We start from the raw sequence: 15,908 nt of genomic DNA on the forward strand, positions 1-15,908 counted from the left end.
AGAATTGGGCTTTGAACTTTTTGCGAGATACCAAGAAAACACTTATGATATAGTACAGAGCATACCATTTTAAGAGGATTCAAAAGTTTATTTGATGAAAATCGGGTTTGGAATGACTGAAACATCCAAAAACAAAGTACAACGAAGCGATCGTAATAAAGTGTTGGTCCAACACTTTATTGGAATCACTCTTTTTTGGGTATCTCAGCCATTTTAAAACCAATTTTCGTCAAATAAACGTTGACTTCCTCATAGAATTACATGCTCTTTTATATTTCATAAGAGGTTTCTCATCATCTCACAAAAAAAAATGTTCGAAACCTAAAATTAGGTCTCAACCGAAACTATACGATCCCTTTGGTAAGGCAGTGATATTGATATAGACTTACCTTACAAAACAAAATAGCTTCTATCATAGTCTTTATCCACGTTCGTACAGTTTTGGCTCTTGAGACAGTTATTTCGACAGGCACTCCCATTTGGAATAATTTAGATTCTCTTGTAAGTCAATGAAGTACACCTGTATTTAAGGTCCTTTAAGCGAATACGTATTGAAAGCCAATTTCTCAGTATGCTTCGTGTCACTATTTCCTGCCTGTAAATTAGACTTTTTTATTCGTATCCTTACAAGGGAGTTTCGCTCAGGCGATGACATTTTTGACCAAAATTGTCACTATAAAAACTTCGGTACCTTTTAAATGTGGTCATAAGCACTTTTAATTATTAGTGCTTACGTATTACTTTGCAATATCTATATTCTGTTTCTTCTTCGTATACCACTGTTTTATTGTCACTAATGCACTTTACTTGCAAACGGTCATTCTGCTTTGTATGTGTACGCAGGTTCCTCATAACACACGTTATTCTTATTTGCTTATGTTTAATTTCTTCTGGATCTGCAATTCACTATTTTGTATCGCTCATTGTGCAAAAAGTATCGTAGTAAAGGTCCTGTTTACCTTTTGGTGCGGTGATATACAAAATGTTCAAGATATCAGTTTTGATGTTTATGTGTCAGTCAAATGTATCACAAACATGACAAAACATCCTACCATATAATCATTTTTCAATAAAGCCTAATATGTGTATAGGAGATACCACTGTTTTTCCTCATTAAACCATAGACGGTTTAGTCTGGAAACATATCGTTCACATTTTGTATGTTTATCAATACTTACCGTCGATTATACTGGTTGATATGTTGACATTGGTTGTTTCTATTACTACCTCACATTTTAGAACTATTTTGAAGCACTAATGCTGGGTTTTTGTTTCATCTCCAAACGGTAAATAGTGCCTTTAGGCATTTTGCTAACACTATTCAATTCAATTCAATTCAATTCAATGTTTTATTTCATTTTTTGACAAGAACATATAGACATCACTTTTTAGGGTAACAGAAAATAAAGTGCGTAAAACAATGTAGGATGAAAAGACTGTACAATGATTATAGAACCATAAGATAATTATACATTATCATAAGACTCAAGTGATTGGAAGTAAGTAAACAGTATGCAAAATTCGAAAAAAGGAGGCACACACTGAAAAGAAAAAGCTTGTAAGATGTGGGCCCCTCAGAGGAAAAACACCAGTTGAAAGCAAAGAAAAAGTCTGGAAGCCCACTAGATAGAGAGATCAGCGAATTAACATGAAACAGGACTGAAATAGGAGTAACAGTACAACGGATAATTAACTATGAGACGAGACAAAATGAGACAAAACTAACATAACAGTAAAAGAACAGAACAGACAAAACGCTCGACAGAGACAACGATCTCGTCAGAAGTATGTCAAGAGAGTGGGGAAAAAAGTGACGCGAGAAAGAACAAGGTAATAGAGATATAATCGCAGAATTATTCTAGCATTATATGAGTATAATAATAGGAGCTAAAGTATACGTAGCAATCATTACGTGAAAACGTAAGTTCTTTGATAAGGAGTTATAGCAGCTGGTTAATTCCATTCAGGATTATGATATGATTGCAATTATAAAAAAAAAAAATCAGTTTGATTTTGAATGAGTATACAGGGGGACATTTTTAATATTGGGATGCAAGGAATTCCAATAACATGGGCCAGTATAGACACATGTGTTCTTGGTTAAAATCGTACGAAAAACAGGTAAATGATATTCATTAGAACGTCGAGTTGGATATTCATGAAATGACAGATTTTTAGGAACATGGAATGGAAAACATCAGAAAGATAGTTATTGCTATACATATACATAAATTGTCCTAAATTAAATAAAAACTAGTCTCTAAATTTTAAACAGCTTATTTCAAGCAACCAGTGCATCTGTATGAGAACGTATGGGAGAGTCACAAATGACGCGAAGAGCTTTCTTTTGCAAAAGGAACACTCTATCCAACAAATTTTGGTGAATGTTACCCCAAACTAAAACTCCATAATTAAGGTAAGGCAATATCACTGAGGAGTGTAACATAAGTAATGATCTTTTGAGGGAAACACAATTTTAGTCTCTTGATAACGCCTGTATTACATTTATTACAAATATAATCAATATGCAATTTCCAAGAAAGTTTCTCATCTACAATAACACCAAGAATTAAAAATCAAACTCTTTCTGAAGGAGTGTCATCCAAAACTATGTCTGTACTTAAACAGTATAACTAAAAAGCATATATTTCGTTTTTTGAAAATTCAACGAGAGCTTATTAGCTCTAACCAAATATATATATATATATATATATATATATATATATATATATTTATTTATATATATATATATATATATATATATATATATATATATGTGTGTGTGTGTGTGTGTGTGTGTGTATATATATACAAGCGTGTACAAGCATATCAATGTGTAGGCCTATGTGTGAAGCGTCTCGCATGCTCACATTGGTCAGGCCAATAGCTAGGATTTCCAGTGTATGGTTCAAAAGATAAGAAATAGTGGATTTTTCTGTACGGTACAGTAGGGTCTCTTTTGTTTGTTCGTTTCGTCGAAAGTAACATTCATTAAGAATAACAAAAAGCTTTCTGAACAATAAGAATCACTGCATTACATCACATTGCACCATATATCTGCCAAAGCATGATGAATCTACAGAGAACTTCAGGCATACACAAAATCAGAGATTGCAGAGTCATCATCGATATATTAAATATTTGAGCATCTACAATTTGAAGAATAAGCTTTACGCAAAGAATGCATGTGTGACGAAAATCTGATCAACGAAGAAAGCAAAACAACCCACCATTCCCTCTGAAATATGGTCTTCATGCAACACATTTGGTGTATCCGTATGGTGATACAATCATCCATTGGTAAATAGCGGTTTTGAAATGGCTGAGATATCCACAAACGAAGTAAAACCAACAAGAGGTCGTTATGATAAATGGTGGTTTTCACCATTCATGAAGATCGTCTTGTTTAGGATATCTCAGCCATTTGAAAACCAATTTGTATCAAATAAACTTTGAATTCCTCTTAGAATTATATACTCTTTCATATTTCAATAGAAGTTTCTCATTATTTCACCAAAATAAAAAAAGTTGGAGACCTGAAGTCCCATCTCAACCAAACTATGTCATCCCCTAAGCTCTCTGAATTCAATGTTACGATGGTTTACATTTGCCTTCCATATTTCATTTCATTTTATTTCATTTATTGTCATATTTCTCAATGAATAAGAAATACATCAAATGTAACAAAATGGAATAATACATTATGTCCAGCTAGGAGACATACATAGAATACTGTAAACATATAACACATAGTAGTCGATCGATAAAAGTTGGAATACGGGAATAAATGCTAAAGAAATATGGAGGAACCTACTAAAAAATATCATATCATTACCTGAATAATCAAAATCTGCAGAGCATGATCAAAGGCAAGCCAGCATCAATCGTAAACATAATGGAACTTACATAGGAAAATGTTCATTCTGCTAGTTCAGAATAAATGGCTTATGGTAACAATGGACATCACGATAACGAACTCTGAAGAGCAACTCTTTACAATGCTTAATGTGAATATACGTCTTTTTAAGGGTTTCAAATTGGAACTCTCAACACACTCTCTGAATAGCGACAGGTGAAATCTGATCACAATCGAACGGATTCACGATGATAGTCGTCTGCATATTTTGCCGCTGACAATATTGCTGACAAGTTTGTAGTTTGAATTGAATTGAAAAGAATAGAATAATTATATGAGAAACGCAGCAGGAAATAATAGAACGTTTAAACAAAATATAAATTATCTGTTGTGATAGACAAGGTAGTTGTATTCCCCCTTGTGCCGTCGTTACTCGAAAAGATATATTGTACAGACTCTATCAATCAAGAGAGCTACATGGGGTCTTCTTCAGCTGCCATAGACGAATTAAACAGGGTGTTTCTAAAGAAAAAATATTAAACGGAAGTTCAAAGGTCAGCTATGTCAAAAATACATGGTTTATTCTTGTGAAATGCTTTTATACTAAAGTACAACAAGTGGTTGATCAACTTTAATTTGGCACTTTGCTTTCGTTATAATTGTCACGGATCACAGAATAAGGGTTCTTCGAAGAAGACGGGTACAAAACCTTCTATGCCAAGTTTTTGGTTTGTTAGGTACTAAAATTAGTTTTCTGTAGGCTTTCAGATTTATCGTTTATTTTTGACACCCAGTTTCAATGAAATGCTACCCCCTCTGCTACGTTTTTGCAAGTGAATGTAATATTACATAACCGGCGTCTAGCTGCAATCTCTGTTTAGCACATCCTTATTTCCATTCATTTCATTGAATAAAAAAATGAGAGATGAAAGACGTTGATTGCTTCGGTTACCGGTGTTTTCTTTTTAGGAACACCCTGTAGGATATAGATCGTTCATTATTTAAGAAAGATTAACACTGATGTATAGATATTAGTTCTCTCTAACAGATTAAATACTACCCACTATCTGAATTCCTGCAGGTGACATTCCTGATCCTTCTTGGACTGGTGTAGCTCCAATAGACTCTCCAATACCCATGGATGACTTTTGTAGTCGTGGGCAAACCTGTCACGGCTTCGGAGTAAGTAGGTGGAGAAGTCCCATAATCCACTACAACATTATTTGGGTCGTAGTACATGACGCCATTCTGTGCTAACGCCACAACATTGGTATGCCCAGTTGGCATGCTTTGGCCGCTGGCTTGGATCTGTGGGGCGGTAGCGGTAGTGGAGCTCCGCGGTTTCGTCTTCATGAAGCACACGTATACTACGATGCCAACAACAAAGCAGAATCCCGTCACAGATGCAACAACGGTAATTGCAATCAGCAATCCTGACATACATGTAGGTACAACAGGGACCACTGGTTCAGTTGCTGCAATCAATGCAAAAAAAGAAAGAAAGAAAGAAATAAAATACAGTTATGAATCCAATTAGAGAGAGAGAGAAAGAGAGAGTGTGTGTGTTTACCGTTCTAGGACAGCACAAAACCAAACTGAAGAGCGATTCAACATTACAACATACCACCATCTGTTCTGAACGACGAGGACATTTAAAAAAGCAACATATTTTCTTCAAATTGACAATGCAGTAATGGAAAGAACTTTGTCAGTCGTCAAACGAAAAGTTATACGATTTTTGTTATATTTCTCTTTAAATTACTTTGACTTAACGTCATTTCCTAAATTTGTCATTCCACATCTTGTAAAAGTTAGACTGCGGAAATAAAATAGAAATTGATAAACTCAGTGGTATTTAATCAAAAAATGAGACGAAAAACATGGCAATTGGAAATATTGATTTTTATTTACTTTCACATAGCAGTTTATGAGCAGACAATACGAATATGCTTAAGTGTAAATAAAATTGATTTCATCTTCTCCTGTCCCTAAAGTATGCTTTGTCCTTCCACTCCTTAACCGGATTTGGAAGAAGTTAGGGGGGGGGGGTTGCCGTGTTTTTGTGGTGTTTTTTTTTGGGGGGGGGGGGGGGGTTCGTTTTCTGAGTAAAGCGGACTTGTAGGATACTAAACATAGGAATGCTGATCGACAGCCCTTACTAGTCTCAGTTTCGGAACACCGGATTCCTACGTCTTGCCCGTGTTGGCAGTCGTGTGCACCCCATCCATTGTTGTTGCAGTCTATCAGTTGTGATTCGTAGCCTGTGCAAGAAACGCCGTCGAGATGGATCGGTCCGTCGCCAGTCCCGTAATAACTTGACGCACTCTCAACCCCACGAAATCCGAGTTGACGACAAGCGACCAGGGCTTCGTTGGTCGACCACCCGTCGTCACAGATGGTACCCCACTCGTAGTTGTGGTAGATTTCCAGTCGGCCTTCGTCAGACGAATAACCACCGACAAGACGTAGTTCACCATCTTCATGCACATGTGAAGGGGTTGCTGGAAAAAAAAAAATACAAGCACACTTCAGTCGGTAAGACACTAAAATCCTGGAATGAAAGATTATGTATCAAGAAATAATGCCAGTAGGGAATATCAACCCTTTCAGTACAGGAACCTGGTGCACCTGTTTTTTACGTCTATGGGTATTTAAAAATTCAGTATGATTTGATTTGATTTGATTTGATTTGATTTGATTTGATTTGATTTGATTTAATTTGATTTATTTCTGCTTAATTCCGTTACATCAGATATGATTGTGTACAAATCGTTTATGACAAACAGTATATCGACACATAGTCTTTAGTACAAAACAAAACAAGTACAAACAGCTTAGGGTCTCCAAAATAAGCCGAAGCTTGACGGTATGGAGACTCTATACTTGGCTACTCTGGATAGAATAAGGGATAGAGAGAGGGGGGGGGGGTGGAAGGGGGAAAGGGAAAAGTACAGATTGCATGTGTACCACTCCAACTACTTTACAATAATAGTAATGATAATAATAATAAATGAGTCTGCTATTAAAGTTAACACGTTCCGTTGCCTTTGCCGCAGTAATGATCGAATATACACTATGAAAAATAGTAATAAATGAATACAAAGCACTCTACATGTGGTTATCTGACATGAAATAACATAATACATCGTGGTTAGATGTGCACAGTAATAATAAGGCACATGGTATACATAATATACATATTATAAATGTCATATACATAATAATGTGCACATATCATATACATACACATACATAACCATGATATTTTTAATATATATATATATAGTATATATATAGTATATTTTTAATTTGAATTGACAATATTGTATGCCTGTATGTAATGTATGTGTACGTATATATTGTTTGTTGGTTTATTGTCTTATTATTTTCTGTGATACTGTTGTAACATGACACAATATGTACTCTGTTCTATAGCGCCTTGAGCATCTTTTTTAGGTAGAAATGTGCGCTCTACAAGAGTCTCACTATTACTATTATTATTATATATATATATATATATATAGAGAGAGAGAGAGAGAGAGAGAGAGATAAGTAGATCAATATATGTACAATTGTATGCACACATACGTGCATCATGTGTCACGTACATGTTCATATACATTTGATTATGATACATAACAATAAAAGAAATCAAAATGTTTTCCTGTGGAATACTGCTTAAGGAGGTGGAGTTTTACAGCCTTAATCGTAAATAATAGGTTGTGGTCATGTTTTTGATTTCGGTGGTAAGGGAATTCCACTGTATTGAACAAGATAACATAATGAACAAGTGGTTAATAGGTACACTGACATCACTTACTTAACCTCGGCATGCATTCAACACCAACATCCTGTTTGTGGGACGTGCAGCCACTGGCACCCCATTCACTGTGCGAGCAGTCCGTCAAGATATGTTCGTTCCCCGTGCACACCACTTCACCAAGCTGGATTGGACCGTACCCTGCCCCGAAGTATTCGTAGGACGACACGACATCGTCGAAGCCGAGCTGACGGCAGACAACCTGTGCGTTTTCGTATGACCAGCTGTCATTACAAACTGTGCCCCATCTCAGATCATGGAATACCTCAAGTCTACCGGCCCAAGGGGTCTCACCGTCAACAAGCCGGACGTCGCCGTCATCAGCTGATTTTTTACGTCATTTTGATACGATAAACATGAAAAATGAGAACATCAATGACGTCATAAATGTCTCTTCTTTTCGTTTAAATTTAAGCGAAGAATGTGACACTTAAAATCTGTCTCATAGGGAAATTTTCCATGAGACATAGCCGTTTCCCACAAAGTAAGAAGAACCTTAGAGTACTTCGCGTCTTGAATGTCCAAGGTAACGATTAAGATGTTAGATTTTTTTTTGAGACTTTCTTTGTTTTGTTTTGAATCAGGGATGTTGTCACAATTCGTTTTGAAATTCAATTCCATGCAGCTTGGGAAGGGATTCAGAGTGAAAAGATGCACTATGTTCAAACTATCTGTCACAGATGGAGGCTGCCGATCGTTACCGTTTGGATGCGTTGGGGGGAGAATAGTCAGGTTTATTAATTTTTTATGTGCTTGTCATTTTGTTTGCTCATTTTCTTAATTCGTTCTTCTTCTTTTTTTGGGAGGGGGGACCCAAAGTGAGTGTGGAGGGAGGGGGAGGAGGCTGTAGCCTTCGTCCCAATGCTCCCCCTCCCTCCTTTGCGACCCCTGCGAGTTTAATAATGATGGAACAAGCAGGAAAGTTCAGTGCCATAAATTTGACAAAAATATTACAGTTTTGGAATTGGACGTTGAACCTGCATTGATATGATAGAGATGTCACTCTATAATCGCAAATCTATTACAACAACAATGACATCTGATAAACGTCGGATCACCTCCAATAAACTCTGGTTTGTTCGTACTAGATAACATGAGACTGCTGTTATTTGGCATTGTTTAACACAATCGATTCAATATACACTGTCTTTATTGTTAGATCATCAAGGAACTTGGTTCACATCGTGTGAAAGCTATACCTTCGTCTACTTGAAAGAAAATTTTGTGAAGATTTATACAAATGCGCACTCGATACAGTTGCATGTGCGACGAGTCAAAATCTCTTTGAATTTTGCATACATGTATTAGTAAATTAGTATTTTTTTTGTTTTATATCGCTTGTTTATTGTTCCCTATTTGTATCATTTCCCATTTTCACTTGTAAGCGCTTGAACACTGCTGTCGTTATAGCGCTAAGAAAATGAATATTATAATTGTCATTATTACTATTATTATTATTATTACTATTACTACTACTATTATTTCTACTATTACTATTATTGTTTTCAATATCGCCAACAGCCAATACTATCATTTGCAACTACATAAAGCAAGGGAAATCACAAATTCATTGCCTGTAGTATCGCTCAAATTAAATGAGAGATTATAAAGGCTTATTCTCCTTTTTCATGTAATTTCATATTAAACGTTAGATGACAGGTAAAATACTCTCATTATTACGTTATTTTATTCATTAAAAAATGAATTGATTTCATTTTGAATGAAAAATTTATTGACACGTACCAGAGTAATCGGGATAACATTCTAACCGTATATCTCTAGGATGCCGACATTTATTTTCTCCCCAACCACCGTGGGGGCAGTGAGAAAGTTCATATTCGTCCCCAGTACAGCTGACATCCGATAGATGTACAGGCCCAATGAATCCTGTATTCGCGAGGTTGTAGAGAAACGCTCCCGGAGACAGGTACCCGAGTTGGCGACATGCGACTCTCGAGTCGAAAATGTCCCATCCGTCACTACACACACTACCCCAAGAGTTCTCGTGGTAAATTTGCAGGTGACTAATTCTATGTGTCGACGACGTCCAAGCTTGTCGGATATCCCCTTTCGAAGCTGCAAGTGATCTGTATATTTGACATATTTTATCCATTGTCAGCAAGCAAATTACAAAGGCTGAAGTTATCAATATCAAATTAAGTTCAAATCAAGTTAGAATTTTAACTTTATTTCATTCCTTGACACGCTCAAGATCAAAGTCCAATGAAAATGCAGAAGATTCGAAAGGGCATAGAGATCATTTCATGCGCAAACGTATGAATAATATATAACATCTGGTTCATGGTTAGGTATGATAAATTCCATAAATAGGCTTTTCCATTTTTCTCAAGGCACGTATTCATATGAGTAAGGATGAAATCCTGGAATCGACTATAACATATCTAATGAGTTTTAAGGTTTAATATCAGGTGTTGAGGTTTAATGATTAAACATAAAGATAATTACAGTTTCCTGGTGATCTTGGGGCTTGATGATAGAGAATTGACAAATGCAGCTGCGTACAAACTCCTAACAGGACTACTGAAATACCTTCTAAAGCCACACAAAGCAAATGTATTCAAACATAAAGATTTTGTTAAAATCGCTTTAAAAGCAATTTTGTGTAATTCAGCATGTCGTGGAGAATGATACTGTATCATCCAGTCAGAATTCAAATTTACCTGAGGGGTCCGTTAGTAAAGTGTAACAATCCACTCCCACGTCTTCGCTGTGTGTACATGAGCTGTTACCATCGTCACTGAATGTAACGTTACAGTTGATAAGTCCAGTCTCACTTCCAATACAGCCCACGTGAGACAGGTGGATAGATCCATTGCCAAGTGTAGGAGAGTAGTACACATTGTTCACTCCGTCATTCCCTAGTTGACGACAGGTTACCTCTGCTTCCTCGGGACCCCAGGTCGTATTGCACACAGTGCCCCATTCGTTGTTGTGGTAGATTTCAAGTCGGCCGTCTCTAGAAGTAGGGCCGTCAGCTAACCTTACGTCACCTTGCAGGAAATCATGCGATATTTGAAAGCCATTATGATAGATCTACACTTGTATATATATGTATTGATTATTATATATATATATAGTTCCTTTCTATGTATGTATGTATGTATGTATTTTATATATGTATACATATGTACATTATGTTTATAATAGTGTGTGTATGTGTGCTTGTGTGTGTGCGTGTACTAACAGATGGATGCAAAATCATCATATTCTACATTTCTGCGCGAACTTTCTTTTATCATCTCACTGCTTGTTGGTATAGTTACTGCTGCTCCTGCTGCGTTATTTTGAACAACTCGGCAAGACGTTTATTTTGTCATGCTTTCTAAGCAAATATCGAGCTAATTTTTAATGCTTATTTTGTCATGCTTTCTAAGCAAATATCGAGCTAATTTTTAATGCCAATTAAGTCTTTATTCTTTTCGTTTCTTTAATTTCATTTGAATGATAAAATAGTGGATACAAATAATGAAAGTTGACAGTAGATATCTATTCGTTCGAAACATTGATTTCTTTTGGTAAATGGTATTTCTATGACGTAGTGTCTAAGCAGTAAATTCTTTTCATGATGTTTTCTGACCAAAACGCAATTGAATAAAGTAACTTATATTTTCCATGTGGCATGTTGTATATGGCACATCCATTTTATTGATTGTTTGCTTTCAATTATAACTCTAGATTTGAATCGCCTGTTTTTTTATTCATATGACTTGCAGTTTATATAGGGTATTCATGTCCACGGTATAAGATTTGAAATCAAATTTGTCTATATTAAGTTTGTAAACGTGTATTTATCAATGTTCCTTCGGGGCAGCATGTTTGGTTTAACATGCGACGGGCAATAATAGATGTTTTTACTTTTGTATGCCCTGACAAACATGTTGCCACCATCTATTTCCCTATTATTTTGTGTTACATATGATACGGTATCACTGGCCTAGCCAGGGGGGGGGGGGGGGCGATGGGGGCGATCGCCCCCCCCCCCCCCCCTAAGATTTGGACCGGGGATTTGGGAGGCGGAAAAAAAAAATGCGTGTATACTGTATGCATGCACATGAAGCGGGTCTCCTTTGCAACCTTTCATCAAATAAGATTTTTTTTTTTGAATATTTCACTCAAAGTGTGCACCAGATCGTTGAATTTCAATTCAAAATATGCAAAATCTCTCGTGCTTGGGAGGGGGATACCCCCTCCCAAACCCTCCCCCTCTGTGCCTCTTTCCCTAGCTTAGTACACTTTTTAGATTTACAAAAAATTATGAATAATTCTGAGTGCACAAGACTTATCACTTATATTCCGAAAACTCAAGGTTCCTCATGTACAAGGGGAATTTCCCCTTTTAATCGACCCTTTCCTCCCTCAGTCCCCCCCCCCCCATCATTTTTTTTGTGTGTGTGTGATTTCCCAAATGTTGATTCCATCAAATATGCGTGGACGAGATATCTCAATTTCAACCTTAAAAAGGCAAAAGCTCCATCGGAAGGGAAGGGTGGAGATAACACTCGCCCATGCCTTCTCCCTGCTCGCCCGCCCCTCCCCCCCCCCCCCCACCTTCCGCCATGCATAGAAGTAGACTGTGGCTATACCCAGATCGCTTTATTTCAATTCTAAAAACGCAAAAGCTCCGCGAGCGGGAGGAGGAATCCCCCTTCCTCTAAGCTCTACCTCACTAGACTTTATACATACACACAGATGGTGCACATTCGGAATAAGAGCTAAATTCCGTGATTTTATCACTTCGATGAAAAAGTATTGCACCAAAAATTTGCAACAGATCGCTGAATTTCAGGTCTGAAAACGCAAAATCACCTTCGTGTGGGAGGGGATATGCCCCTATCTACACCCTCGTGTGCATGCTTTTTCTGTTTGACTGCTGAACAGACAGTGTTCATGATATTCAGTGTAAGAATATACAAGAAGATTATTTGATGATACCATTTTATAGGCAAATTGTTCAATAATAATCTACACTAAAATATACTGCAACTTTAAACAAGCGGGACTGTTTCAACGTGTTAAAACACGCAAAAACATGCATCAAATTGCACCATTTGCAACATCAAAATGCAAAAAGTTCTCACCGTGGGAGGGGGGACACCCCCTCCCCTCCCCCTCGCTCGCTCCTCTCGCTCGGGTTCAGTCGCGTTCATGATATTCAGTGAAAAGAATTAATACAAGAAGTGTATTTAAATTATACCATTATATAGGCAAATTGTTCAATGATAATCTACATCAAAATATACTGCAACCTTAAACAAGTGGGACTGTTTCAACTCGTTAAAACACGCAAAAACATGCATCAAATTGCACCATTTGCAACATCAAAATGCAAAAAGTTCTCACCGTGGGAGGGGGGACACCCCCCTCCCACACCCTCCCCTCCCCCTTCACTCGCTCCGCTCGCTCGGGTTCAGTCGCGTTCATGATATTCAGTGAAAAGAATTAATACGAGAAGTGTATTTAACTTATACCATTTTATAGGCAAATTGTTCAATAATAATCTACACTAAAATATACTGCTACCTTAAACAAGTGGGACTGTTTCACGTCGATAAAACGCGCAAAAACATGCATCTAATTGCACCATTTGCAACATCAAAATGCAAAAAGTTCTTACCGTGGGAGGGGGGACACCCCCTCCCCTCCCCCTTCGCTCTCTCCGTTCTGTCGGGTTCAGTCGCGTTCATGATATTCAGTGAAAAGAATTAATACAAGAAGTGTATTCAAATTTATACCATTATATAGGCAAATTGTTCAATGGTAATCTACATCAAAATATACTGCAACCTTAAACAAGTGGGACTGTTTCAACTCGTTAAAACACGCAAAAACATGCATCAAATTGCACCATTTGCAACATCAAAATGCAAAAAGTTCTCACCGTGCGGGGAGGGGGGACACCCCCCTCCCACACCCTCCCCTTCCCCCTTCACTCGCTCCGCTCGCTCGGGTTCAGTCGCGTTCATGATATTCAGTGAAAAGAATTAATACAAGAAGTGTATATTACTTATACCATTTTATAGGCAAATTGTTCAATAGTAATCTACATCAAAATAAACTGCTACCTCCTACAAGTGGGACTATTTCACGTCGATAAAACGCGCAAAAACATGCATCAAATTGCACCATTTACAACATCAAAATGCAAAAAGTTCTTACCGTGCTAGGGGGGACACCTCCCTCCCACACCCTCCCCCCCCCCCCTCGCTCGCTCCGCTCGCTCGGGCTCGGTCACTTCGCTCCCTCGCAGACTAACCGCCCCCCCCCCCCTAAGATGAAATCCTGGCTACGCCGTTGTACGGTATAGTGTATCCCTTTGCAATGTGCACTCTGGGTTCTGTGTCATGTTTGTAATGTTAATGATTTGTATCCTATGCTCTTAACCTGCTTGAATAAGTGAGTTTACTCATAATAATTACTACGATGATATCGATAATAACAACGATGATATCGATAATAACAACGATGATAACAATACTAATAAAATGAAGTCTATAAAAGGCGCTGCTTATTTCTTTTTATTTCTTTGTGCGTTTGTGTGTGTGTGTGTGTGTGTGTGTGTGTGTGTGTTTCTTTGAGTTGATATACATAATGTAATATCAGGGAAAGCTTACGTGCACGTGTCTACATGTGTATACACTGGACGAATGTTAACAGTAAACGAAACAAAAAAAAAAATCTGATTAGGAAGTTAGTTTTCTTTGCGAAAAATTATATTGCCACCTTTCATTCGAATCTCACCTTCGTTGTACTCTATATAACATCTCACGCCCGCATCCTCGTCATGATAGCAGAACTCGCTTCCCCAACCATTTTGTTCGCATTCCACCAGCTCCGTTTCGTTCCCTCTGCAATGGATGGCATCTAGGTAGATAGGTTGAGTCGGTGGCCCTCCGCCGAAAAAGGCCCAGTCGAAGGCGTCAGTAGCGTTAGCAAATCCCAGCTGCCTACATACGACCGATGCATCCAAGATATCCCAGTAATCGTCACACACAGTCCACCACTGAGAGTCGTAGAAGATCTCAACGCGTCCCTCGTAACTTCCCGAGCCATCAACAAGACGGACTGCTCCTATTTCGGGAACTTCTGACAGTTATTGAAAAACATTACAGCTATGACTTTCTCCAAGAAATGTAGGCCTACTGAAGTATGTTCTCATACACATGTAACTGAGAGCTGAATATTATCGCCGATGCGTACATTTATTCAACTTCAGGAGAAACTACTAGTGGAGTATAAGCATTCGGCTAGCGCAGACCTCCGCCCAACAGTTATTTCCATCTATACATGTGTGGCCCCTGTTAGGTGCAACTTTAAAGTTTTATTTGTACCTGACGGAGTGTATGGAGGCTATGTACCAATAATTCAACTATAAAGTGACAGGAAGCTACTGTACGGTAAATGCACGTTCCGTTTTGGCCACTCATGTTATGGTCAGTCTACAGTGGACCGTGCACACTAGACAACCCGCTAAAGTGCTCTGTGTGGTTCTCATGGCAACGCACACTTCATATTATATGCCGGACTAGACCACGGGATAGTGGGTCACTGCGCCACCCCAACCATCCTCTCTCTCTCTCTCTCTCTCTCTCTTCCTCTGTCCGTTTCCCTTCTCTGTCTTCATTCCGAGAACTTTTTGTCTATACTTCCTGTACACAAAGGTGAGATATCAACGCTTTTCTCTTACTTTAATGTTGGAAATTATGAAAAGTTTGAAGGAACAATTTAATTGACCATTTTAACTGATGAAGATCTTGGAAAATTTGTTCTGCCGTGATTGGTTGTTGATAATATATATATATATATATATATATATATATATATATTGCCTTAACACTTCGGGTTAGAGTATTTACAAAGTAACTAGCAATGAAATGATGTCATTTACTCTAAATTGCTCGGCAGTGAAGATTATGAGGTAAATAAATAGAAACTTGCTATACTAAAAACACACACATACACACATACACATGTATACACACAAGAAGTTGACATTTTAGAGGGAAAATGCTTTAATAACGTAACAACGTGACACAGAATGGCGTGACTTATCACAATTTCGAACATTACACAAAGTACACAAATATAGTGAAACTTTCTATTACACATCACATTTCAAGAATATGGGGTCGATAGTATTTCAAAACTTATATTATTAGATGATGTTACTACAGTTGTGTATAATGCGATCAAAATGGTAGAAGTCCAAATTTT

The 15,908-nt window shown here is 37.6% G+C and overlaps 1 protein-coding gene across 1 annotated transcript in view; it reads right to left on the minus strand.

The window, feature by feature from the left end:
* LOC139738157 (scavenger receptor cysteine-rich domain-containing protein DMBT1-like) overlaps positions 1 to 15,908 on the minus strand; it is an 88,154-nt gene that overhangs the window by 25,586 nt on the left and 46,660 nt on the right. The window contains exons 12-15 of the mRNA XM_071648819.1: positions 14,436 to 14,780; positions 7,677 to 8,000; positions 6,016 to 6,357; positions 5,023 to 5,289 (exon numbers count right to left, since the gene is read on the minus strand). Coding sequence (XP_071504920.1) covers positions 5,023 to 5,289; positions 6,016 to 6,357; positions 7,677 to 8,000; positions 14,436 to 14,780 — 1,278 coding nt within the window. The remainder of the gene's footprint in view (positions 1 to 5,022; positions 5,290 to 6,015; positions 6,358 to 7,676; positions 8,001 to 14,435; positions 14,781 to 15,908) is intronic.

This window comes from Diadema antillarum, unplaced genomic scaffold, assembly GCF_040938485.1.
Source record: "Diadema antillarum isolate AM-2024a unplaced genomic scaffold, OU_Dant_1.0 seq00000725_RagTag, whole genome shotgun sequence".
Taxonomy (NCBI): Eukaryota; Metazoa; Echinodermata; class Echinoidea; order Diadematoida; family Diadematidae; genus Diadema; species Diadema antillarum.